Here is a 25,260-nt window from a genome sequence, read left to right as displayed (position 1 = left end):
CAAGCACAAGAAGGTGCGCCTTTTCCGAAGCTCTTACGTTCGCCGCGAATTATCCGTAATGACGGAAACTACTAGATTCACTTTATGTAACTACACCAAAATAACACCACATTTACCATTTTTATTTCGTCGCATCCGCAGCAAGTTCACAAACAGATAAGTTTGCTGGTCAACGACAAGAACCAGCAGCAGACAGTAGAGGTACAGCAGGACACGGAGGAGCACGACGAGAGCTCGCTGTTGGAAATTACTTCTGTTCCGAGCGTGGATAACGAACTGGAGGAGCGCGTCATCTACGTCACTTACGACGTGGACGAGTCTGAGCCGGCATTCCACATTCTGGATCCCGAACAGGTGAAACACCAGGACCCCAATTCTGCTAAAGCTTTTGAACCCAATGATCATTGTAATTCCTTTGAGACTCCACTGAGACTGTATTGCAAGTATAATAATATTTGTTACTCTGCTAAAATCTAGTTGCAGTGGCAGTTGAACCTCAATAGAGTGTCAGCTGAATGACAATGATTTCATTCAATCACTAACAATCGATGATGCCTTACTAAAACTACCGTGAAATTACTATGCATATTTTAATTTTAACTTGATTAAGCGGCATATTAACAAACAATATTAACATTTCAGCAAATCAAAATGTCACTTGTAATAAAACGTAATATAATAATATAACACATTTTGATCCTTGCGTTACTTATAACAATAAAAGTCAAATCTCTACATATAAACCTACCACACCTTTTGTTATTCTAGATGAACAGAATCGTACATTTCTATGAAAACAATCAAAACGGAAACGCTTAATACACCAGTTATTTCTAGCGTAAGACAGAAACAGCGACTATATTTCCGCTGGTAATCGTATTAACAAGATAACAAAAAGTTTTATCAAAAAATAATTTTAAATTACGAAAAAAAAAACATTTTGATGAATGAGGCACATTCAAATTGAAAATTGGTATAGGAAATATAAATGTCTTTTTGCCATCATAAAATATCATTATTTCGCTGTTATCCTGAGTACTATCCCCAGCTGAAAAATCCGCGGAATCTCATGATTAAGGACCACGAATTAGTTCGAAACATGTCCAGCAAAAATTCGAATTAAATACGTGAGTTATCCGTTATTTTAATTAAAACCGGTTTTAGAGCACAATATTATTGAGTTTCAATCATCGATTATATAACCAGAAATAAAGACGATATAAGGGCCATACATTCCTGATAACTCATCAGTAATACATTACTTATAATTCTCGTTTGCACTGAAATTACAAATTAGAAAGTTGGAATATACAGCGCCAACAACTGACCTGTGTGTATATTCCAAAAATATTCTGTATTTAATATAATAAAGATAATATCTCTAACTAAGGAGGGTTGTTCCTTTCGGGCCGTGGGAAAAACAGCAATACATCTAATTACAAAACAAACGGAATAATTAAACGGTAATTAAATATTAAATATGTAATTTTTCAATATTCGTCCATTATAGCAAAGTTCAAGTTAAACTGGTCAATTTGAAGTAAAGCAATTGACGACACTCGTCAATTGTTTCGAATGCGGACTGGCCAATCGGAGCGCAGTAATGATTTGGCGAATAGTTTTCAAACAAATAAAATGGCATTTCGTCTCTATTTCTAGTAATATATTCGATGATTTTAATAAATTAAAATACCTCACCGCACACGATAGTTACATATTATGCTATTTGTTATACAGAGGCATGTATTTCAAGATAGTATTTATACTTACAGTGTAACTCTTTCAGTTACTTTATGTGCGTGACGGAAGACGAATGATATTCGTGAAGAACCTGAATAAATAAATAATTACATTATATGATTCCAGGCGGTATCTTTAGACGACAGTAAAGTGCTAACGACCTGCGAACTTTACTCCGGTCCGTCACTACTTGTCTCTCAGCCAGAGTTAGAAGCACTAGAGCTGGAACAGGAGGAATTGCCGCCAGAACAACTGCAAATGGAAAGTGACGACCTCGAGTTGGCGGAACCGCTTGAACTCGGCCTTGATGAACATATTGCGGTGAGTCAAGTGTCGGAATGATAATATAGTAGTTTATGTGACTATTACATAATGAAACGCATTAAAATACGAGTGTGTTTATGTTTATATATATAAAAACATCACACGAGTGTTTTAACATGTTTACATGATAATGCAATTCCATCTTTAGGTTTATTGGTAAACAATTTTATATTTAATTTAGGCATTCTCAGTTCCTGAAAAGAAAATTATCCACTCGTTTCCGATTTTTTCCCACTGACAACTCTACTAAAAATTCTTATTTTATAAAGTCAGCAATACAAAGACCATGTTGGTCTAACGTTGCCGTGTGAAGGCCAACACCAACGTATAGACAGCCTATTTGCCTTGTCTTGCCATCGTTAGGTGTCACTCGCCTAGCTGACCGAGTGAAGGCGAGCGCCAACGTGTATGGAGCTCGTTTGACGTGGCTTGTCACAACTCGCAGTCGCTCGTGACTACTTGTCTTACTTCGGAGAAGTGTCGATTTTTCTGCACAAATCAAAGGCGCTTGGCCAATAGTAGTCAATTGACATTGTATAACATTTGCATGCTATTTAACATATGCGAAACACTGTCTCTTGTTACATCTCCTGTTATATGTACCATGTTTCAAACAAATAAACGTGTGATAATAATATTATTATTGATAATATAACTACTTTCATTTATTTCCAAAATTAAATGGAAGTATTAAGGATTCACTTAAATCAGTCACTGATATTAATTCTATACCAATGCATAAATGCAAAAAAGCTATACTACACTATTTGGAATCTGTTTAAAAATTTCTCTACGAAAATATAAATCTTGAGGTTGGAAATGTATAGGATTTGTATTTCAAAGTTTTCTCTTTTTTATATACTCTCAAATTACAAAATATTATTATTATATTTGTAAACGCAAAACAATAAATTCAAAATTTCATGTGACATTCCCGGATATTCCCATGTAACCTAAAATATTCCCAAATGGAATATTGATCTACTTTAATTAAATGTTTGCTTGTCGATAACGACTTCTCGAACGACACTAAAGAAATCCGCCATTTGTTCGTTCAATTTTTGTTTAGGTATGCACGTTCATTCCGTAGTCAGGGCAGCTCCTTTCTTTTATTTTTTTTTCCATCCTCTAAGGCCCCTAAAAAATATTTATATAAATAAATAATTTTTTTTTTTAATATTTTTTTTTGTTACAAGAAACGAAAGTAAACCTGCAATATGATCGCTTCTTTTTACGAGAACTAAGTAAACATCTCGAATTCGTCGTCGTTCAACTATTGACCTCTAGATAGCAGCACATTGATTGAAATTTCAATATAAAATCAAAACGTCCCGTAACTTGCAATAATAGGTATTTAACTTTCAACGATATGCCAACAGGGTAAAGTTTAAATTGTTTAACAGTCCAGAATTATCAAGATTTCATGGTGTTTAACATAGAGTTTTGGCGCCAGCGATTGTGTAGTAATCTAGGCTTAAGGCGCTTCCATTGTTTTTTCTTCCGTTAAGGCGGCTGTTTTCAACAGATTTAGGATGTGAGAAACCCTCTTCTTACTTGTAAATTTTTATACCCGGTATTGAATATTTCAGGTAACAGATGAGCAGGGCAACCCGCTGCACTTTACTATGCAAGATGGTACCCAGCTGGCGATCACCTCTTCAGATGGCAAATCTTTACAGGTATATTAATAATAAAATCGTTTACTCAACACAATAATAAATAAATATAAGGTATGTTACATAGTTTAGTTTTTTAGTATTATCAGACAATAATTAAAGTTGTCTCTATATGTATAGGTTGGCTCATTGTCACGCATCATTTGAAAGTTTTCATAATATCCGCTTAGTAATAAACAACAATCAGCTTTGAAGCTACGTCATACATCTCGATTTGAAGTCACAAAGTCAAAGATTATTTATTCCATAGATAAAATAAATTAACACTTGAAAACGTCACATTTAAGCTACTGCTCGTTCACTACGCTGACCTCCTGAGAAGAACGAGCAAGAAACTCTAGGGATTGCTCTTTTCAAATAAACTTAAATGCTATGGAATACACTTTGAATCAAATTTGTGTGGATTCTGGAGCCGTGTCGTCTTTCCATACATCTTTATCTAACACGTAGTCTTCAATTTTGTAATATGATTTTTCGATCAAAATATTTTTAATGTAGTTTTTAAACTTAGGAAATGATAAACTTAATATATGTTCCGGAATGTTATTGTAAAAACGTATACAGTTCCCCATAAAAGAGTTGTTTACCTTGGTTAAACGAAATCGTGGTACCATGAGTTTGGACTTAGCTCTAAGGTTAATATTATGGATATCTTCTTTCTTATTGAAATTAAAAAAAATGAAAGGCGTTTTAACCGACACGGAGAGTCGAATAACCTCAAATGGCTTTGGTTGATACCGCATAACAGTGAAAATGTTGAATCAATCACTCTGGAAAAATTATATAGTGAAATTGACGATATACGCTGATTAGTATACGATTTGAAAACACGATTCCTAAAAGTTATCACGACAGAAAAAAAACACAAAATTACCTCGAAATTTCAAAATTCAAAAGGTACTTTACATACTCGTATACCAATGTTTTTTTATCCAGTGTCCCTGAACCGACTCAGTAGGGGAAAATTTGAATTCGACCAGAGGTAGTATGGACTCTATTGGAAATGGGAATTCTAATGGAAATGCTATTACAATTTAAATGAATACTTTGATGACAAATAAAAATAATAATATTATAATAAATTTGAATAATAAATAAATGTTAATTATATACTATAAAGTTATGCTACTGTAATCTAATTAAATTCAAACTTTCAGTGACATAATTCTACTCATAATATGACGTATTTCTTTATTATTATATGACATTTTTTTTAAATATTATTATTTGATAAATAACAATTTTAATTAATAATTGAAACCTCGGCCTACCTCTGCTGTTATTGTTATCCCTAATAAAGGGCTCATATGTGTAGCATTATTTTAAATTTAAGACATGTATACCATATGAATGCAATAAATATATTGAGTATTGACTCAATATATTTATTGTAGTCGTAAAGATATCTAACTGGCTGACGAAATATCAGAGATTTCTCATAGATGGCGCTACGGCTAAAAAGTCGTTGAAAAACCAAATACAAAGATACGATGCAAGCACATAGAAAAATTCGTGAGGTCCGCTGGTTCGTTCCGTGGCTTAGTTGGTATAGCGTTGGCATGGTATGCTAGAAGACGTCGGTTCGAATCCGGCCGGATTTCTGAGTGTTCGATCCTTGTATCAATAATTATAACTAGTAAAGTAATTTTACGCATTCAATTTGACCCTACGTTATAATCATTGACTTACAAATAAATGGACGACGAGTCTAATACAAAAACCACGAAAAAAATGTCCCAAGTCAACCTATTTAAACGTAGTGACATGTCAAGGAATATGAAAAAGCTAAAACGTTGAATTTAAATAATAGTGGTAATGTCATCGCAGTACTGTCTAATTTTGCTTGCTTCGCTGTCAGTCGAACAAACGAAAACTAAAGCGTGAATGACGCTCTGTATACGATTGTAACGCCCTATAAGTTCGGACACTTTTTAGCGCGGACCCGACGTCCATATATTGTAAGTCAATGGTTATAATGAATTAATTGTTTTTCAGGTCATCACTCAAGATGGACAAACCATTCCAGTGGAAATCAACGGTTTCAACGGAGAAGAGGTAAATTTAGCATCCTCTAGTCACTGTTACCACAGACCAATAACGCAAGGGGATTGCTAATCTCCATACTACAGACCGTAACTCTGAAAAAGGTCAACATTTCCGTCTTATATCTAGATAGCGCTGATCAATAGCTTGGAAGTAGTTTATAGTATATAAACGGCCGTGGGTACCAATTAATTCCTATGAAATAGAAATCAGTTTTTTTCCTTGTAATATTATTCAAATATTGATCGTGTGCTAAAATTATTTTCTGAGCTTTAACATAATATAATATGCGTGTCAATAGATGGCATTGTCTGCCACAAACTAATTAAAAATTAACGCTTCCTAGTATTGGTAGATGGCGCTAATCCAAAACGAAAGAAATAAGCGCCATCTAGTTGATTTGTTTGTTATTACTTCAAATTAGAGCAGCTTTGATAAATTGCAGCTTGTGAATTTAAAACAAATTAGTTACAGTCTCATATTATATTAAATAATTATTTGCCAGTAGCTTTCACAAGGAGATCTACTATTAACTGTCTCCGTGGCCGAACGGTTACCATGCCGGATTGCCATGCAGAGGTCCCAGGTTCGATCCCGGGCCGGGAGAAATATTTGTATGGCCTACTACATTTATTTATCTCGTGAGTTTGGGTGTAATTTGTTGTTATCTATGTGTGTGTCCATGGCACCCGCGACACAGGGTTTCCCTAGTGCGGGGCTATGTTGAGTGTGTGCGTTATTATATTATATCTTTTGACAACTAGTCTTTCTTCATTTCATTATCGATATTGTACCTACTTGAAAATTAATGAAACTTTTTTCTCTTTTATTAGTTTTAAAATTATTTTTAATTTTTCCAACTCAGTTTAACACGCAATTAGACTAAGCTTTTGAAATGTATTAATATCTACATGAAATATTGTAGTAACTGTTGGTGTGCCCAATAAATAAATAAATAACATAAATGAAACTCTAAAGTCTTTAGTTTCAGGCTACTAAAAAACTCTTTGGAGTCTTCCATATAGGGAACAAACAAACAGTGCAACAGAACTACTGGGAATCGTAATTGTAAAAAGTACTAGTAGTCAACAGAACTATAGAGTGGGAATAGAGAACTATTTGGTACTTATCGCGACATCTGATGTACCAAAAGGTACTAAATACCCGACGATGTTATGTATCGCATTAAGCAGTCCCCTTGAATTATTGGTCCATGCTGTTTTACATACTTTTTAAATCTGTTTTAAATGCCTTTAGTAATAATTTTACGCCTTCTCGATGGCCCAAAGTAAACACTGTGATCACTGGATGAGGAGGTCTGAGCATATGTTTGAAGAGAGATTCCCTAGTTTGAGACAAAGTAATTTGTAGTATTATTATATACGTTTCTTTAATATGGGGCACCATAGTGAGGGTGCAGATTTTGTCTACTCTCCTTAATGGATTACTATAATTTGAAGTATGATAAATTATATTAGTCTGTCTTTTTAAAGATGGATTAATATATCATGCATAGGATTGTCAGATTTGATAAAATTTTAAATAGTCATGTAATTGTTGTCGACAGTTTTATCGATAGATTATGTAAGAAGGTAAAACTTTGCCAAAAAGTCTGAATTGTGAATGTTACCATGTTCTAATGATGACTAATTGCGTTATTGCCTTCTTTATTCTTATTTTGACAGTTGGCCAACTTACAAAAATTTACAATTCAAATGAACCTGTACTGTTGGTCGACGATATTGCTGATTCAAAAGAAACAGATTCGGCTATTTAATGCATAAGCGTGACGAATATTCAGTCGATAGTCGATAGAATATTCATCGACTGCAATCACTTGCTGCTGACAAGCGGACAACACTTGCGCAATAAACTGTATTTAATAAACTGTACTTATTATTTCAAGACGATTTTGCTGATGTTGTGTATTACTGTGTATTTGCAGGAAGTGGAAGAAGAGACGGAAACGATCACCCAGATAAACCTCTCAAATAGTGTCGTCGATGATAACATGTCTTCGCCGGTTACACACTACTTTACCATTGTTTGAATAATAATGGAAATGCATGTAAACAAGGTGCACCCTGTTGTTTGCGAGTGTACTGTGGAATTCCCAAACTCTAACGGGAGCGTGGTGTCATGAGGATTTTTCTGCAATGTTTGCGATTGTCGTGATTTATAAAATGATTTAGTCAATCACAAATTAATTTGAAACTGCCCAACGCTCTGTCTATTTCTTTCGCATCGCGATTGACGTCGCGTTTGACAGAGACAGAGAAAGTGCAGAGTTCCTTCTAGAAATAGTGACTTCACAATTTTCTAAACGGGTTCATAATAAATAATACAATACTGTACTCACAACCGTAGTACTTGACTGATGAATGAATATGATTGACATTGTTGTAGATGTAAGAACTATGTACACCTAAACTGGTTGGTGCAAATATATTTTTTTTGATCTCTTATATAATATTATCCCTTATCGTATATAGAGATCGGAATAGGCAGACTATTATTTCCTTAAACTTCAAATAATAAACAAAATTAATCTCCATCTTAAATACCGCGATGATTAAAAATTAAAGATAGTAAAAATTAATCATTTTTTTACTTAAATTACAAAACTTTTCAAAACTTACAATACTAAATATTAGTTACAAATAAAAAATTTAGAACATAATTCAGGGCAAATTTTATCCATTCTGTGTATTGGCGTGTTTACACAGCTCGCTGTTTACACCTAGTCGACTGCCGCCATTTCGGCAAGCGAAGGCGGCGCAGTTAACGCGATGTTTACACCACTTGCCGCCTTCGCCGAAATCACCAAGTTGAAATCGCGTCATCATAAATACAAGTTTACGCACAGAGACAACAAATCATTCGAAATTTTCAACAAACTGTTCGGGTAGGTAGGTCTTCGTCGGTGCCCCAGCAAGGTGGACCGCAGCCGTCGACATGTTGAAACGTATTAGATTGACAGTCGTTTGCCGAAACAATGATTACACCTAGTCGACTTCATTATCTTTGATAGCGAATTACAGTCATCAAACGACTCGTTCGAAGTGTTTACAATGGGAAGATTGCTGTCTTCGGCCATTATTACGAGGAATAAAAATAAACTTTCTGCTCTAGACAGTCGTCATTTAAAGGGCAATGTATAATACGCTTCTATAATAACATTCCGGTTGATTCACGAGGTTTAAAACTATAGTGAAACAACTCACCAAAGATTCTGCGTACTTGGATGACAAAAATCCGTGGTAGTAACCCTGGTAATATCGATCTATGATATTCCAACAAATATTGTAAATGATGTTTAGAAATGTAAATACAAAGAGCGACTCTAGATTTTCTTGCTCATTCTTCTCAAGCGAATCTCAGGCATTACGAATGAGCCGTGGAGTTTAATCAATATGACGATTCCAAGTGTAATTTGCTTACATGTGAAACAAAGATTTTTTTACTTTGAAAACGAAGGCGACCTGCCTAGTGTGAATGCACGCGATTATCTCCTTGAAGTTAGGATAAATTTACTCTGCCTATGCTGATATCTGCTTGTAGCACTAATGGACGTAACTTGTGGACGAACTAGAATTATTTACAAGACAACGTAGAACATGAAGTCTTAGCCCAGCTAAAAGTTTTACGACCATCAATCGCACAGGTTTGATTCGTATTTCCAGTACTTTCTAATTATACTGGATTTAGGTTTTTTTAAATAGGGAAATTTGATTTAAGCAATATTTTCATTACGAGGTAATAATGAACATTAATATCGCACAGTAAACCAAATAATGGCGTAATTCAAAATTATGGAATAGAGATGACACGATTTTATAAATAATAAAAAAACAGAATGAAACCAATATATAAATGGGTAATTAAGTACTAAGAAGAACAAGGCAAGTGTTAACGAAGCTTTAAATAAATTGTCAAAATGTAAGTCATGCTACATTCGAAAAGAAATATTTACAATGCCTTTTTATATCTTAAAAAAAATTATATAAACACATATAAAGTTTCAACCATTCGCGACCCAAAAATTTGCGAGGTCAAAATGGGCATCGTTCTTCGAGTCTTATATAAATAATTTTTTTTCGCCAGTTACGTCCATCCTGAGTAAAGGGAAAATGATGATTATAATAATGAAGATTTAATTTTTAAACTGTTCTAACAATGAACATTAATTTTAATTAAACAATTTTTAATTCGAGTATTTGTTTTAATTATTTTTTACTCTGATAAGTATTGTTATTCGAATGTGATAGTTCTGAAACATTTTTTTACTAAAGTTAAGTCACAAAAGCCACTGTTTTAGCCAGTATTACTGTAATTATTATTATTGTATTACTGTCATAATTACTGGAAAATAAAAAGTTATTTGTACTTTCAAGCGTTTTTCTTTGGAACAGCCCTGTATTTTTTTCTTTGGAACAGCCCTGTAGCGCAATACCAATAGGCAAGGTTTTACTTTTTGGTTTTACCTTTGACAATTAGCGCGATACCAAATGTGCGTAACGTGTCACACGTCTCAACGTTTCCTTTTTGTTTGGCTTTGGTTTTTGTTTTGACAGTTAGCGCGATATGAAATGTACGCAACGTGTCACATTGGCGAGGTTTAAGGTTTTGGTTTTACCGTTGACAATTAGCGCGATTGGCCCCCTGGTGATAGTGGAATAATAAAACAACCCAGTTAATATGAAATTCAATATTATTTCGTTATGCTTTTTAATAATACAATATATTTGCATACCATATACTATCGGTAGTATATTATTGATGACCAATCATTAAACAATGAAAAAATGATATTCATCAATTTTCGCTTAACATTCTTTTAATAAATAGCTGTATACAAAACAATTATTTACACGATAAGGCAGTACAATTACCACGTAAAGTGCGCCTTCACTTACTTTAGCTATACAAGCGGTAAAAAAATGAAAATTGAAATAACATTAACCGAGGGTCAATTAAACAAATACGTACTCATCTTAATTTTACTCCAGTCAAATTGAAATAATTACTAACAAGTTAATATTACAACAAATAAGCAATAATTAGTTTGTGAATTTGTTATTTAATTATTTATGTGATACGGGGAGAGTTCACTTAAAAACAATGTTTCTACAATACGAGCATACATCCGACAGTTTGGCTGCTTCATTTATAATTTGAGACAATTTCTTCAATTTGGAACGTATCGACCATCTCACTAATACATATGGCAAACATCGCGTTTATACACAGAGCAACATTTCGCGTACACAGCGACGACCTGACACAGGCCGGCCTGCGCGGTGCTCTCCATCCGTACTGTCTTTCAAGGGTCGGTCATCACAGCTCGCAGCCGCCACAGGCCGGCGCTAAGCTCCGCACGCCAAATAATAACACGAATTCAACATGATAAACTTTCACAAATGAAACCCATCGAAGCACATGTATAAAAAATCCTACACTTGATTCGAGCTTACAAACTCCTTAATAACCTCTCCAACTGTACAATATGACACAGGCACCGATCGCGGACGCGATCGCTCAATCGCACCACGCGCAATGGATTAGTGATACTTATGACATTATTTTACTTATGATATTAGGATTAGTTACAAAACCGATCGTCCCCTTCTAAACGCTTATCGGTCGACGTTACACTTGCGTAAACGAAACAGACCGTCCAGGGAAATGCACTAACCGATACTTTTAAAATACAAATGGACACTGGCACTATTGCCCTACAGTAGCGTTTAACTGAAGGTTACAGGCTTGACTCGACTGCCGCCGGCGACTAGATATCGTAATGAGTTTGGAGCGACTCGGCTGGCGCTTATATCACCAGAGCCATGTCCTTCTTGCTGGGCAGCTGCGTCTTCTTGCCCTGCCACAGCGAGTTGTGTATCGTAAACGCGTCGATTGTCACCGTCAAGTGCTTCGTGTGCACTTGCGAGAAGCATTTGCTACCAGAATTATACCTGTGAACGAACATTTTAATTGTAGAAAAATAGCGAGCGTGCGTTTAGTGGCATAACGGTTGCTTCTCAATTAAGAAATCGACCCCTCCGACGTAAAGTATCGTATGTCGAAATTGCCAAGTTTACAGAGGAGCCTTTTAAATATTCTGAATTCACTGAAATAAGCACAACACGTGACTTTAGCATTTCTCAGTTTTATTCGACAAAGCTACTCACATAGAGCATTATAAAATCCTACATATCGGTTAGAGGATGTATTAGATGATCACTCTATTTGAGTAACGAGCTTTGCCGAATAAAACGGAGAACTTTAAAACGCTTCCCTGTAAACTTGGCAATTTTGACATACGATACTTTACGTAGGAGGGGTCGTTAATGATTGGCATGTAACTAAACTTCAAATTCCAAGTTACGTAGTTTCGTGAATGTTTAGTAACGTGTAACGATTCATCTGTAATGAAACCTGCATAATAAAGAAGGTTCACAACACGCAAAACACACGGAGACCCGTGTCCAATAGTGGGACGTACCATGACTCAATGCTGAGAAAACTCAGGGTTAAAAATGCAAGCAAAAAGCGGAAGATCTAAAACCTCTAATAGCTGGTTTAACTGTCTACACATCTGCCATCCGCTAACTAAAATGTGACTAAGTGACAAAATAATGTTTTGAGATATCATAAAAAAACCATAACCCAGTTTTAGAATATTGGAATTGTTTAATAATATTTCAGCTATAGCTATATATATATATAGCAGCTAAGTTCCGGTAAGTCGAATACGTTAACTAATTTTAACTGTTTTTAAAACATAATTTTGTGGTATATTGTTTGGCACTTAACCGCGATTTAGTTTAAATGCGCACCTATATTTTATAATAAAAAAAAAGTTAGTGGACGGCAGATATCTTTACATTGCTTATTTCTTTTTTATTGGTGTTACCATGGACCAATAACTCAAGAGGACTGCTAATCTCCATATTAAAAATCGTAGCTCTGAAAAAGGTCAAAATGCCGTCTTATTCCTAGATGGCGCTGATCGATAGCCTGGAATTAGTTTATATTTACGTAAATGGCCGTGGATATCGATTAACTCCTCTTTTATAGGAAATATAGTAGATATTCTATTTTTCTTGTAATGTTTTTCAAATATTTAGTAATAAACTAAAATTATTCTCTGAACTTCGATATTTATGCGTATCAATAGATGGCATTGTTCGTTGTTAACTAATTAATAACGTAACGCTTGCGAATATCGTTAGATGGCGCTAATCCTAAACAAAATAAAAGAATACTTGGAAGTATCTATAAAAATCTGAGCAATATAGTATAACCTAAAGGAAGTCTAAATTGTCATCCGTTTGCGGTGGCGCACAGTGGGCCCAAATTGATAATTCTTGGACATAGGAATAACTTGTGGAGTATCGAGCTAATTTTTTTATGTGATAGACAATAACACTCCTAACAACTTTTATTCTTGTATGATTTCTTGAAAAGTTGATAGTTTCAGAGAAAAAAATTATTATTTTTTTTTGTGGAGAAATATACATTTTGTTCTTTATCTCAAAATATATGAAAATGTAGTGTGCGTGGGTTACTTACAGTATAGTTCCAATCATTTTCTATGTAGAAAAAAATAATCCGTCTGCATGTACTTGCGGCTTTGTAAGTAGAGGTGCGGCAAAATTGCTAACTCTTTTATGTACTTTTTTAACAAAATACATGAGCTTCGACTAAAGAAAATTTAATTTTAGTGCTAAATTACACAGAGCGTTATAACAATAACACGAAAGTTAAGTAGAAACTAGTATATTGTGTTTTATTTTTTAATAAATAACAAATCTAACATTTTGACATCTTTTTACTCGTAAAGCCGCAAGTACCTGCTGATGGATTGTTTTTTTCTTGATAGAGAATGATTTTTTTTATTTTTTTATAACGCACACACTCAACATAGCCCCGCACTAGGGAAACCCTGTGTCGCGGGTGCCATGGACACACATAGACAACCACAAATTACACCCAAACTCACGAGAGAAATAAATGTAGGCCATACAAATATTTCTCCCGGCCCGGGAATCGAACCTGGGACCTCTGCGTGGCAGTCCGGCATGGTAACCGTTCGGCCACAGAGGCAGTTAAATAAAAAAAAATAAAAAAGTTAAGTTAAATTGTACTTATACTGTAAATAAACCACACATTACATTTTACATACAGGCTATGGGTGACCGCCTGCGTTCTGGCACCAATTTGTCCCTCGTCCTTCCACAACACAGTTCCTAAAAATATTCGAACTCGTTCACAGTAAATGCTGCCCGAATGTAGAACCTTCTCCCGGTCGAGGTCAGACAGTCGCCTTCGGTTCGGGTTTTCAAGGGTGCTCTTTTGAAGTTTTGGGATTGTTCAGACTTCACATGTTAGAGCTTTTGAAATATTTATTTACATTTGATATATTTATTTATAGTTTTATTTTGTACATTCAATTTATTATAGACTTTGTATGTATTAATGTATCAACATTACTTAATATATATATATTCGTATGTACACTTGATTTATTAAATTTATCTGTGTATTTATTGAGTATAGTATATTTCATTTCTTTACTTATCTATTTTTAGTGCCACCCCAAAAACCAACTTTCCTCTCAGATTTTCAAAGGTTAGTTAGAAGAAATCTCTTTATGGGATAAGCTCGCCTTTGTACACAAATATTTAAATTGTTTCTGAAAATTTGTAAGTTACAATAAAGTGGCTTGTGGTACAATAAAGTGTTTAAATAAATAAATAAATAAATAAATACATTTTTCTACAATTCGAGATAAAAAATAAAATGTTTATTTCTCCAAACAAAAAAAAAACTAAAATTTTTTTTCTGAAACAATCAGCTTTCCAAGAAATTACATAACAATAAAAGTTATCAGGAATGTTATTATGTATCATGTGAAAAAAATCAGCTCTGTATTCCTAAAATTGTATCATGATTAAATAATTATTTAGCCTAAAATTTATACTTTTTATTTCCGTTATTTTTAATTACCTTCAGATTAATTTATACTGGGTTGTTGGACTTTATGCACTGTTTGTAATGGATGACATATTACACACAGATTACACGAAGCTTATGTATTTTGTTAAAAAAGTACATAAAAGAGTTTTTATGTACAATTTTGCCGCACCTTTATTTACAAAGCCGCAAGTACATGCAGACGGATTATTTTTTTCTACATAGAAAATGATGGGAACTGTACTGTAAGTAACCCACGCACATTAGATTTTCGTATATTTTGAGATAAAAAATAAAATGTATATTTGTCTTAAACTTTGTTTGTTAAAAAAGTACATAAAAGAGTTAGCAATTTTGCCGCACCTTTATTTACAAAGCCGCAAGTACATGCAGACGGATTATTTTTTTCTACATAGAAAATGATGGGAACTATACTGTAAGTAACCCACGCACATTAGATTTTCGTATATTTTGAGATAAAAAATAAAATGTATATTTGTCCATACAAAAATTTTTTTTTCTCTGAATCTATCAACTTTTCAAGAAATCATACAAGAATAAAAGTTGTTAGGAATGTTATTATATATCACATAAAAAAAAATTTCTCGATACTCCACAAGTTATTCCTATGTCCAAGAATTATCAATTTGGGCCCACTGTGTGGCGTTCCGATATGACCCTTTGGGACCAATAATGCAATACCTGCGATATTTAATGCGATATCATACTTCTTGGAATTACAAATAAAATTAAAAAATATTATTTCGCACGTTCGGTGCTCTCAGCCTAAAATCACCGTAGCCATTGTTTTTTCTCGCTTCTTACACCCAGTAACATTGAAATATGAATAATTTTAAGCTAAACTATCAATATGTCTAAATGGCATTAGAACAGACAAAGTAGTGTTCTAGTTATTATTTAGAGGATGGAAACGTTGCGAGTTGCGATTGTTTTTTTTTTTACAATGTATTTGTATACGACTCCAGGTGCATATCCATTTTGAGGTAAAATATAGCGCCATCTAGTTGACGTGTTTGTTATCACTAGAAGCAGATTTGATAAAATTCAATGTGTCAATGTAAAATAACGTTACAAAATAGCTATTTGGTAATCGTCGCGACATCTAGTGTACCAATAGGTACTAAATACCCGGCTACGCTATCTTGTATGACGATTAGCAGTCCTCTTGAGTTATTGGTCCATGGTGTTACCAATTCTTACCTTTTTGTATGTTTTCTAATATTTGCACTTATTTAATGGAACAGTCTGGTCTGTTAGCAATTTAAAGTACTTTTTATAATACTGCATGTTTTCCTAAATAAATAATAATAAAGTTTCATAAAAGAAAACTCACTTGAAAAATTTGTCGAACATCCTATCGTTGACGTGCTTGGGGCCAGTCCCGTACAGTTTGGTGACCTGTTCGGAGTCGGGGCAGTACGAGTAGAGTGCACGGAACTGGCAGCCCGCGTCGCGGAACAGCACGAGGAAGTGTTTGGCTTCGGACCGCGCGATCTCCTCCAAGACCCGCCGCTTCGCTTCCGCGTTGACGGCGCCGGGGAACACGCAGTACTCTACGGCGTTTAGCATTATACCGCGATTCGATTTTGTCGTCGGCTGCTTGTAGAGTCTCGGGCCTGCAATATTTTTGGTGGTTATTCTTAAAAAGTGTCCTTGAATAACTCGAAAGTGCGTTACAAGAACTTGAAGACATTCAACAAGAATGTCCTAAAGCGTCTAAGAAGTGCACAGAATTGTTTGATGATTAGAAAATTTTTTTTCAACATTTCTTACGTGTCTTGTATTGCGCCTTCAATCGTACAACGTTTTGTTTGTGCCATTTTATGTACAGTATTCACTGATTCGAAAGTTAATTATAGTTATATATATTTAGTTCAATACGTATGCATGTTTTTAATGAAGCCAGATGCACAGTGAGCATGAGTACGCAGTGTCGTGCATCTGTGTGTTAATATGTATCGTGAGAAGCGATGTCAAAGCGAACGCACTCATTGTTAGAATAAAATGCTCTCAAATCGAACACCATGCCTTAAAAAGTATGTTACATCTATTCGTTTACATTTGTATAGTTTCTAGTATTTGTTGGCATGACATCGGTACATCTAGTTTACTAACGGTGCTCTGGTGTCGAAATGCCTACAGAACTACAAGTAAATCGGTTAAGACAAACGAACGACCTTTTCTTTGACTCTCACTGGACGCTAGGGGGAGAAATAGTTGAATGAGTCGACAGAGCATGAAGTTATCGGACAGGAAGTGCACCAAGAATGCGACTCACCCGAGTAGTCCATGATGGAGGAGTGTGTGGACGAGACGTCGGAGTGGTCGTCCTGCGGCACGTGGCGGCGCTTGCCGATGGCGCCGGGCAGCGAGCCGGGCCCCGACCCGGCGGGCGAGCCCAGCGCGCGCAGCCCCGGCGACGCGGCGCGCCGCGGCGGAGTCGCGCGGCCCAGCCCCGAGTCTGTACACGCATATCGCCTTAGCAACCTACCTTTGCTACGCGTCGTCATCGCCTACGCCCCAACGTTACACCGCTGAACGCCGTATCCGACCGACAAAATTATTTTCATCACACTTGCTCGTAAATAGTATGATAGCGTGGTGGCTAACTGGACTAAAGTGCCCCAAATAAAACCCTAGGGCATTTTTCTTTCCATTACAGCCATAGATGGTAAGGATTATTTTTTTATTTGTAGCACGACATACTTCCTTGCGTAGGTCTGGTTCAAGTTCAAGCAAGAACGGTACTTAAGTTCAAAATTGAAACATTCGCTTAAAATGTTATCTATCATAAATTTAATTGCAATTCAGCCACATACAATTCTCATTAAAAATTTCTTATAATTTATTTTAATTATTTTCTGTATAAATATTTTGCAATTTTTTTTTCAATCCATCATCAAGGCTATATGTATGCTTTTTACAACATTTTAGTTCGAGTTGTATTATTTATGGAAGGATAGCTAGCTGGCCATCTGTTGATAAGAAAAAACCCGCCATTTACAAGAACAAAATTGTTGCGTTGTGAACCATTTATCATACAAAAAATAAACATTGTATTTATTTCCACGCAAATGTGGTGAAAAACATTGTATGTATCACAGACGGTGAAAATACAAACACTCGTTGGTAATTTCTTTTTTTTTTTTTTTCTTTTTTTTTTATACTTGACAGGCAAATGACTCCACTCCACCTGATGTTAAGTGGAAAGTGGTATCCAAACGCGAAGGAACCTAGTGCAGCGATGAAACCCTCACTGCACTAGCCACCTCCACCCTGCCTGCCTACAATATGCCTCTTCACGCCTCGTTTGAAGGACCCCATATCATAAGAGGGAGGGAAGACATGTGCCGGAAGGGAGTTCCTATGTACCGTCCTGTACACAATGTACTATTAGGACAATATTTTTATCGTGTTCAAATCTACTATTACAAAAAAATATGCTAGGTAGAATTTTTACGTGTTTGGATAGTGTCTGTTTTGAAGATGGAGTAAAATGACAGTACATTGTGCAAAAGTGTTGCCCGCTTGCATCGAGTATATAACCGGAAATGGAGACGAAATAAGGGCCATACATTCCTGGTAACTTCTCAGTGATACATCACTTGTAAACATCAACTCTTGTTTGCATTGAAATATAGAAACGCCAACAACTGACCTGTATGTACGTCTCCATATAATCCAAAAATATTCTGTAGTTATTATAATAAAGATAAATATCTGTAACAATGGCGCGCTGTTTCATTTGATGGTGTGGGGAAAAACAACAAAACATCTAATTACAAAACAAACGGAATCAAATTTCATCGGTAATTAAATACTAAATATGTAATTTAGCAATTTTCTTCCATTATAGCAAAGCTCAAGTTAAGTTAGAAACAATACGACACCCATTGACGATACCCGTCAATTGTTTCGAATTCGGACTGGCCAATCGGAGCGCAGTTGTCACAGTCATATGTCATATATGGCAGAATAGTTTTCAAACAAAATAAATGACATTTCGTCTCTATTTCTGATTATATACTCGATGCCCGCTAGTAAACAGCTAGTGGTTGCAGTCGATAAATATTCTATCGACTATCAACTGAATAATTGATTACGCTCACAAAACCGAGTTTATTTCATTTCTATCATTATTGACCATATATATAAGTAAATGCATATCGTCGTCTAAGGATCGTATTCCAGAACTCTACTTAATGCTCAAGTCAGGACTTGAGTATTACAGTGAGCACTGAAAATCACACTCAAGTCCTTGCCATTAGGGTCGTATTTCTAGTGCTTTTAATCATACTCAAGTCTGCTCAAATCCTGACTTGAGCATTGAATAGAGTTCGGGAATACGACCCTAAGAGTGAATACCTCGTATGTGATTTCTATGTAATTTTCAGGACGATGATCAAAATATGGTGTAAAATCTTCATTTAGTAAAACGCAATAATGTTTATAATTAGCATTTTATTTAGTTAAATCAGTAAAAACGAACTATGTGAAAACGCGTATACGGTTTTCACTCTAAGACGACGATATGAGGATTGAAGATCTTTCCATTGCTATTTGCGCCTAATGTCGTTTTACGCCGATGTTTTATCCGTAATCGTATAGTTTACATAGGCAATAATTTACATTAGAGTAAGAACTTGCCTGTACTTCACGAATTGATTTCGATATCAGTGGGCCAACATTTCATTCATAAGAACGTCACAAAATCGGACATTTTATGACAAATTTTATTTTCATCTATCGATAAAACTGTCGACAACAACTACAAGTAATAATAATAATAATAAGTAATAATAAGTTTATTTTCTCAAGTCTATTTAAGATTTTACGAAATGCAGTCATTTTATTCCGTCTTCAAAAAACAGACTATAATAAATTGAATGTTTAAAACAACAGTAATATATAACTGCATTCAGGTACTACAGATTAAAACTACGTATACTAAGTGTTTATTTTGAAATAACTGATAAAAAAAAAAACCGAAAACTATTGCAAAAAAGTCAGCACCCTGTTAGTTGAGTAGTAAGTTATCATTAAATTTATTGACTAGCATAACAATAAAATTAGTAAAGAAATAGGAATTTATCACTTTCACGTTTGTGTTATATTTTAATTTAGTTTGTTTTCTTTTCCGCTACCAATTATAATAAATAGTAATACACCTATAAAATTATCGTTCGAAGCGTAAAATACTAAATGCTACATAAAAATAATCTACTGCAAAGCGAAATTAAAACTACAACATAATAAAACCAGGCGTTTAACGTACATTTCGTATTTTACGCAAAGATACTTAAAAATATTAAACAATATTTATAAAAAAAAGGAACTTAGTTAATGCGTAGGAAAATGCTAGTTGATCATAATTGCCCATTGCACACATAACATGCATATGTGCAATAGTATGAGATGATATTATCATCTGAAACTTTTTTCAACTCAACGTGTACAAACTACTGTTTGGAAGGGCCCAGGTATCAGTGGTTATTTTCCAACTTTTATCCCAATTCACATATTCACCTTTATATGTAAATTAAATATAGGGAATAATATAAATTAAGCAACAATGGTTTAAGAATTTAAAATTAGCTGGGAAAGATGTTTTCCTATAAATAAGGAGTACTAAGACGATGTCACACCAACACCATAATATTTATTAGAACATGCAACAATTAAACCAAAATCCGAACAAAAAATCCATCACCAAAATACGTGACAAAATACATAAATAATACAGAAGACCTAATAAACAAAAGAAAATGTGCACAAGACGAGAGATTTTGTACAGTGGGAGTTGTTGTGAAGACTTGAATTTCTTATCGGAGTTGTTAAACAATTTGGTAGCAATATTATTTATTTACATGTTAAAAAAGGACACCTTTTGCTACTTTTTTGTCCAAATAAAAATATAACCGAAAGCCTTGTTTTTTTTTCTGCGTGGTATGGGTTATACATGCAAGCGTCCTTGACTGTCCCCACAATTCTGTGTCTGTAAGTGTAAATACATTGCACGTTTGACATAGGCAATAGACAAATACACACCGTCTTCACAGACCATCTCCCACCAGGTACAGCAACGTAAAGGTAACCCAACGAACCAAAAGCGAACCTTGCACCAATGTGAGAAAGCCTTTACATCTGGTGAGAACCAGTTGGTCTTACCGCACAAGTTCATTAGAGAGCTAGACTTCCGGCCCGCCTTAAAGTTACTCTGGTAAGTGGAATATTTAGACCTTCCACGTGTCGTCTGTGGTTCCTCACTCACACGCTCTGAAAATGTTTCCATCAAATCACGCAAACGCATGCATTTCACTCCACTCGGGTGTTAGCAGTCAATGTAATTGAAATACGACGATTGCGACGTCGAAAGCATGCATCGTCACACAAGCAGGCTCGGTTGTTTACGTAGGTCATTTTATTTATCAAATAATATTGGAATCTTATATGCAAACAAAATTGAAGACTATTTCCGCGACAAGAAAAAACGTTTATCTTACATGATTTTTAAAATCCGTTATACGTGTAAACAGGATTGGAACCAATTGTAATAAAATGCGCGGAAGGTCTATAGGGCGCTCCGAAATTTGGAAAAGTAAGCTTTGAATCTCACTCTTTAACTCAGCTGGCAACTACAGTAAAAGGCCAAATAGCAAGCATGATTTTGGAGTGTACTTTACTCTATGCGTTGTTGAAATCATATGCATATAAAATATAATCAAATCGAAAAATAAATATGATAAAGCATTCTACGAAACAAAATTTTAAAAAGCTCTACTAAAACTGAGCCACGTAATTTTGCTGGAATTTCGATTAAAAATACATCGAGATTTAAATGAAGTTGCAGATTTCTTAAAATATATATAGAGGATATCTTCATAGGGTCGTATCTTCGGATAACACAATGTAGGTTATTTAATAACGCACAAAGATACAGTGAAATCCTCGATATGGCATCAATATTTAATTTGAATAATAATAATAACATTGCCACCGCGTACGATTTTGCTAGTTCATCATTATAACGATAACAAAACAAAATTTGAGACGCATGTGTGTTTGTACCATACGGGCATGTCAGTGTGTGACAATTTCAAACTTAAATTTGGAAGTTTGCGTTTACGAACAAATTGTTCATCGTTTACAAGCAAAATCGTATCAAAACACGAGCAAAGCCTGCGTCTGTTAGTAAAGGGCGAAATCGTTTGCTAGGCTGAACGAGTGCGACTCACCTCGGGAAGTCTTGCAGGAGCCGCGGCGGCCGAGAGGGCCGCTTGAGGCGCTGCCCGGGGACATGCCACCGCGCTCTTCTACTGGCGATTCTGTTGGATACGGATTTCATTTTGACATTATCTATCCAATCAGTACGGTTACGCAATGGGTCGTCGCACTACAACACAGTCAATCGACAATCTCTGCCGTAACCCAGGAGACAGGCAGCAATAGAGTATGTCTCTAGTTTGAGTTTGTAAAGGGTTTTCCATCAAGGGCGGGTAGGTTATGACAATTCATAGCGGCCATGTTGTTGAGGCAGCTTTTTTTGACAAATCTGTTGTTTATTTTTCACTCATTAAAGACAAATCATCATGGCAAGTCCCAGCGTCAAGCAACACGTGCTAATCATAAAAATTTATTATAAAATGTTTACGTGTCGTCCTTCCCAGTCGGCTATTCAACGTTTGTTGGCCAAATTCGAGTTGACCGGGACGAAACTCAATATCTGCCGAACACATCGCCGCTTTTCGTGAGTGTTCAGGAGAACAGGCAGTCTATTACGCGCGCAGCGTTGCCACAATAGAACACCCATTTTGATAATTATTTTTTTTCACTTTCACGTTTTGCTCGACGCCATGATAATTTGTTTTTAGTGACTGAAAAATAAACAACGGGTTTGTCAAAAGCAGCCTCAACAACATGGCCGCTATGAACTGTCCAAATCTACTCGCCCTTGATGGAAAACCCCTTACTATGATCAAACTCATCTGCAAAATTCTGATGACGTAGAACACTCATGGATAGCTAGTACCTAGCAGGAGGCTTAACCGGAGGATCAATAAACAAAACCTCGGTTTTTTAACTCAATTAAAATTTAACGTCAACATCAATTGTTTTAAAATTGTCTAAATTATAATTGCAAACATATTTCTATTTACACCTTTGGATTCCCATTGGGGTAGGCAGAGACTATCGATCGCCACTTTGCACGATTAATTAAAAAATAAACCATAATTACCGTTCAATAATAATTACCAACACAAATAACGTTATAAATAAGTGCACTATAATAACCTAGTAACAAAAACGACATTTTATTCGATAACGTTGTATGAAAAAGAAAGAAAGACATGCATAGCACTGACCTCTATATAGACCCGCGCGCTCGGCGAGGCTGTCCTGCGAGCCGCGATAGTAGTCCCGCCGCATGGAGCCCGCTACAAGACACACACACACGTCAGGGAGGGAAGCGGGGAACGGTGCCGCCTTAGCTTTACATGTGTTTAGCTCAACTACTGACTCACCCTCTCACTTTTAATTACACCATTCCTGTTCCATATTGCCACAATTCGCAACCTCAATAATAAAGAGAAGTAATTTGAAAAGTCACATTTTCGGGAACACAAAAATTTACAAATTTTTCCGGATTTTAATCGCGAATATTTGTTTTTTCAAACAAACCAATGTTTCGGCCCCTTTACAGGTCTTTTTAATATTAGAGATAACTTGTTGATGACTGTACCACCTCATTCAATCGTGACCATGGGACCTGTTTCATTTCCTAATATATCATTTTTTGAATCAAACTCAATTTGGTATACAAGCTTATTATGACTTTTTAGTCACAATCTAAATTTTTTCCAGGCTTTTGTATTTTATTTTACTATCATATTAGGGGAGCTTACAGCTACTTTTATAACATGGATTTAAGTATAAATAATCAGATGCCAATTAAAAGCTTACACATATGAAAAGAATTCATTCTTGTAAAAAAAAGTGGTAAGTCAAAAGAGGTGTTCCATTAGTAGTACTAAAATAAATGGAAAATTTAACCAGTTGGTTTTTCGTGAAGAGGTATCAAAACCTAGAAATTCCGAATTGAAAACAATTCCTTTTTGACCTGCAAATTCCAGAAAATCATTAGGGATTTTCAATGCTATATAACGGAAAACGGAACGGAACGGATTTTTATATAATTTTTTGGCTACTGGGCTAGTGGCCAATGCCGTACAAATTATCTGTCAACATCAGATGTCAATGTCATTAATATTTTAATCATAAAATTAGTTATTAGTTATTATTATTAATTATTATTATTATTATTAGTTGATTATATTTTAGCGTTTTGACCCCTCCTACGTAAAGTATTGCATGTCGAAATTGCCAAGTTTAAAACGCTCCCCTGTAAACTTGGCAATTTCGATATATATACTGTACGTAGGAGGGGTCGGTATGTCGGTTGCTGCTTTTTGGACTTATTTTAGAATGTCTACCACACATTTGTTTTAAATCAATTTTTAAAAAAGCAGACCACATAACTTTTTTTTTGTTATTGCTAAGCTCTATATTTCAAGCTTATATCTAGCAAAAGAGTTAAGCCTGGTTAAATTTTTCTGGGAATGAAGTAAAGCTCCATACTAATTCCGTACAAGTCTTTTCGTTGGTAATTAAAAAGTCACATGTATTTGCCAGTACATTACTTTTTAACTTCTATTTTGTCAGTTCTCCAAAAATGTTCATTTTTAGGATTACGTCACTTTATTATTGAGGAGGCGATGTGTTACCAATATGTACTATACTAATACTATTACCAATACAAGTAACGACACATTACATTGAACAATGAAATATCTAGGGTTCAAATCTAAACTTTTCAACCTTTACGTGGTGCTTATTAACCAGACAAACGTAGTGAAGATAATGTAGTAACACTGTGATGGTGTTGCATCGAATTATATAGAATAGTTCAGCTAAACATTTAAACAAAAATTGCGGCCATGCCATAATAGAAAAAAAAAGATTTGTATCTAATGTCGACCACATTTCGTAAATTCACTATCGATGTTAGACACAAAATTAAATGAAAAGGCTAAAGGGGCTAAGCTTAGAAACATTGAGTGCTGCTCAAAGGGAATAGCAATCAGTGGGACAAAATAATACATTTGCGTCCGTATCAATAAACTTCTCTATAAAATATCCAAGAAACGTATAATGTAATAAAATTCGAGTACTCGCCGAGATGTCACGCGGATCTCAAGTTGCATTTGAAGCACTTCATTATTATTAAGATTATACGACATATCGGATGATACCATCTTAAGTAAACAGAACTTGATTGATTCACTATGTAACAATCTTACATAAAGGTTTTGTTTTTGATTTGATAGTATTGGTTTGTTTAACTGAGCAAGTATGTAGAAAAGCGTACGTATCTTTGTTTTTGTGATTGTCACAGTGGTATTTACATAGCTGCCTATTATCG

General features: G+C 35.1%; 2 protein-coding genes across 12 annotated transcripts in view; one reads left to right on the top strand and one right to left on the bottom strand.

The window, feature by feature from the left end:
* The window catches only part of LOC113226129 (zinc finger protein 236-like), a 24,083-nt gene extending 15,734 nt beyond the window's left edge, over positions 1-8,349 (top strand). The window contains exons 12-16 of the mRNA XM_026458658.1: positions 142-354; positions 1,867-2,061; positions 3,654-3,743; positions 5,736-5,795; positions 7,729-8,349. Of these exons, the coding sequence (XP_026314443.1) occupies positions 142-354; positions 1,867-2,061; positions 3,654-3,743; positions 5,736-5,795; positions 7,729-7,833 (663 nt within the window). The 3' untranslated portion in view covers positions 7,834-8,349. The remainder of the gene's footprint in view (positions 1-141; positions 355-1,866; positions 2,062-3,653; positions 3,744-5,735; positions 5,796-7,728) is intronic.
* A 2,151-nt stretch (positions 8,350-10,500) lies between these two features.
* LOC113226208 (patronin-like) overlaps positions 10,501-25,260 on the bottom strand; it is a 98,155-nt gene continuing 83,395 nt past the window's right edge. For 8 of the 11 annotated variants that reach the window (XM_026458756.1, XM_026458747.1, XM_026458748.1 and 5 more), the window contains 6 exons: positions 23,144-23,215; positions 22,016-22,105; positions 20,949-21,056; positions 17,059-17,241; positions 16,114-16,396; positions 10,501-11,755 (listed from right to left, as the gene is read on the bottom strand). In XM_026458756.1, coding sequence (XP_026314541.1) covers positions 11,611-11,755; positions 16,114-16,396; positions 17,059-17,241; positions 20,949-21,056; positions 22,016-22,105; positions 23,144-23,215 — 881 coding nt within the window. In that variant the 3' untranslated portion in view covers positions 10,501-11,610. The remainder of the gene's footprint in view (positions 11,756-16,113; positions 16,397-17,058; positions 17,242-20,948; positions 21,057-22,015; positions 22,106-23,143; positions 23,216-25,260) is intronic. The other 3 variants (XM_026458754.1, XM_026458750.1, XM_026458755.1) reach the window with 3 other exon arrangements.

This window comes from Hyposmocoma kahamanoa, unplaced genomic scaffold (genome assembly GCF_003589595.1).
Source record: "Hyposmocoma kahamanoa isolate Upper Pololo Valley unplaced genomic scaffold, ASM358959v1 182, whole genome shotgun sequence".
In the NCBI taxonomy this organism is placed as follows: domain Eukaryota; kingdom Metazoa; phylum Arthropoda; class Insecta; order Lepidoptera; family Cosmopterigidae; genus Hyposmocoma; species Hyposmocoma kahamanoa.
Note: the sequence above shows the minus strand (reverse complement) of the source record. Positions and strands in the feature narration are given on the sequence as shown.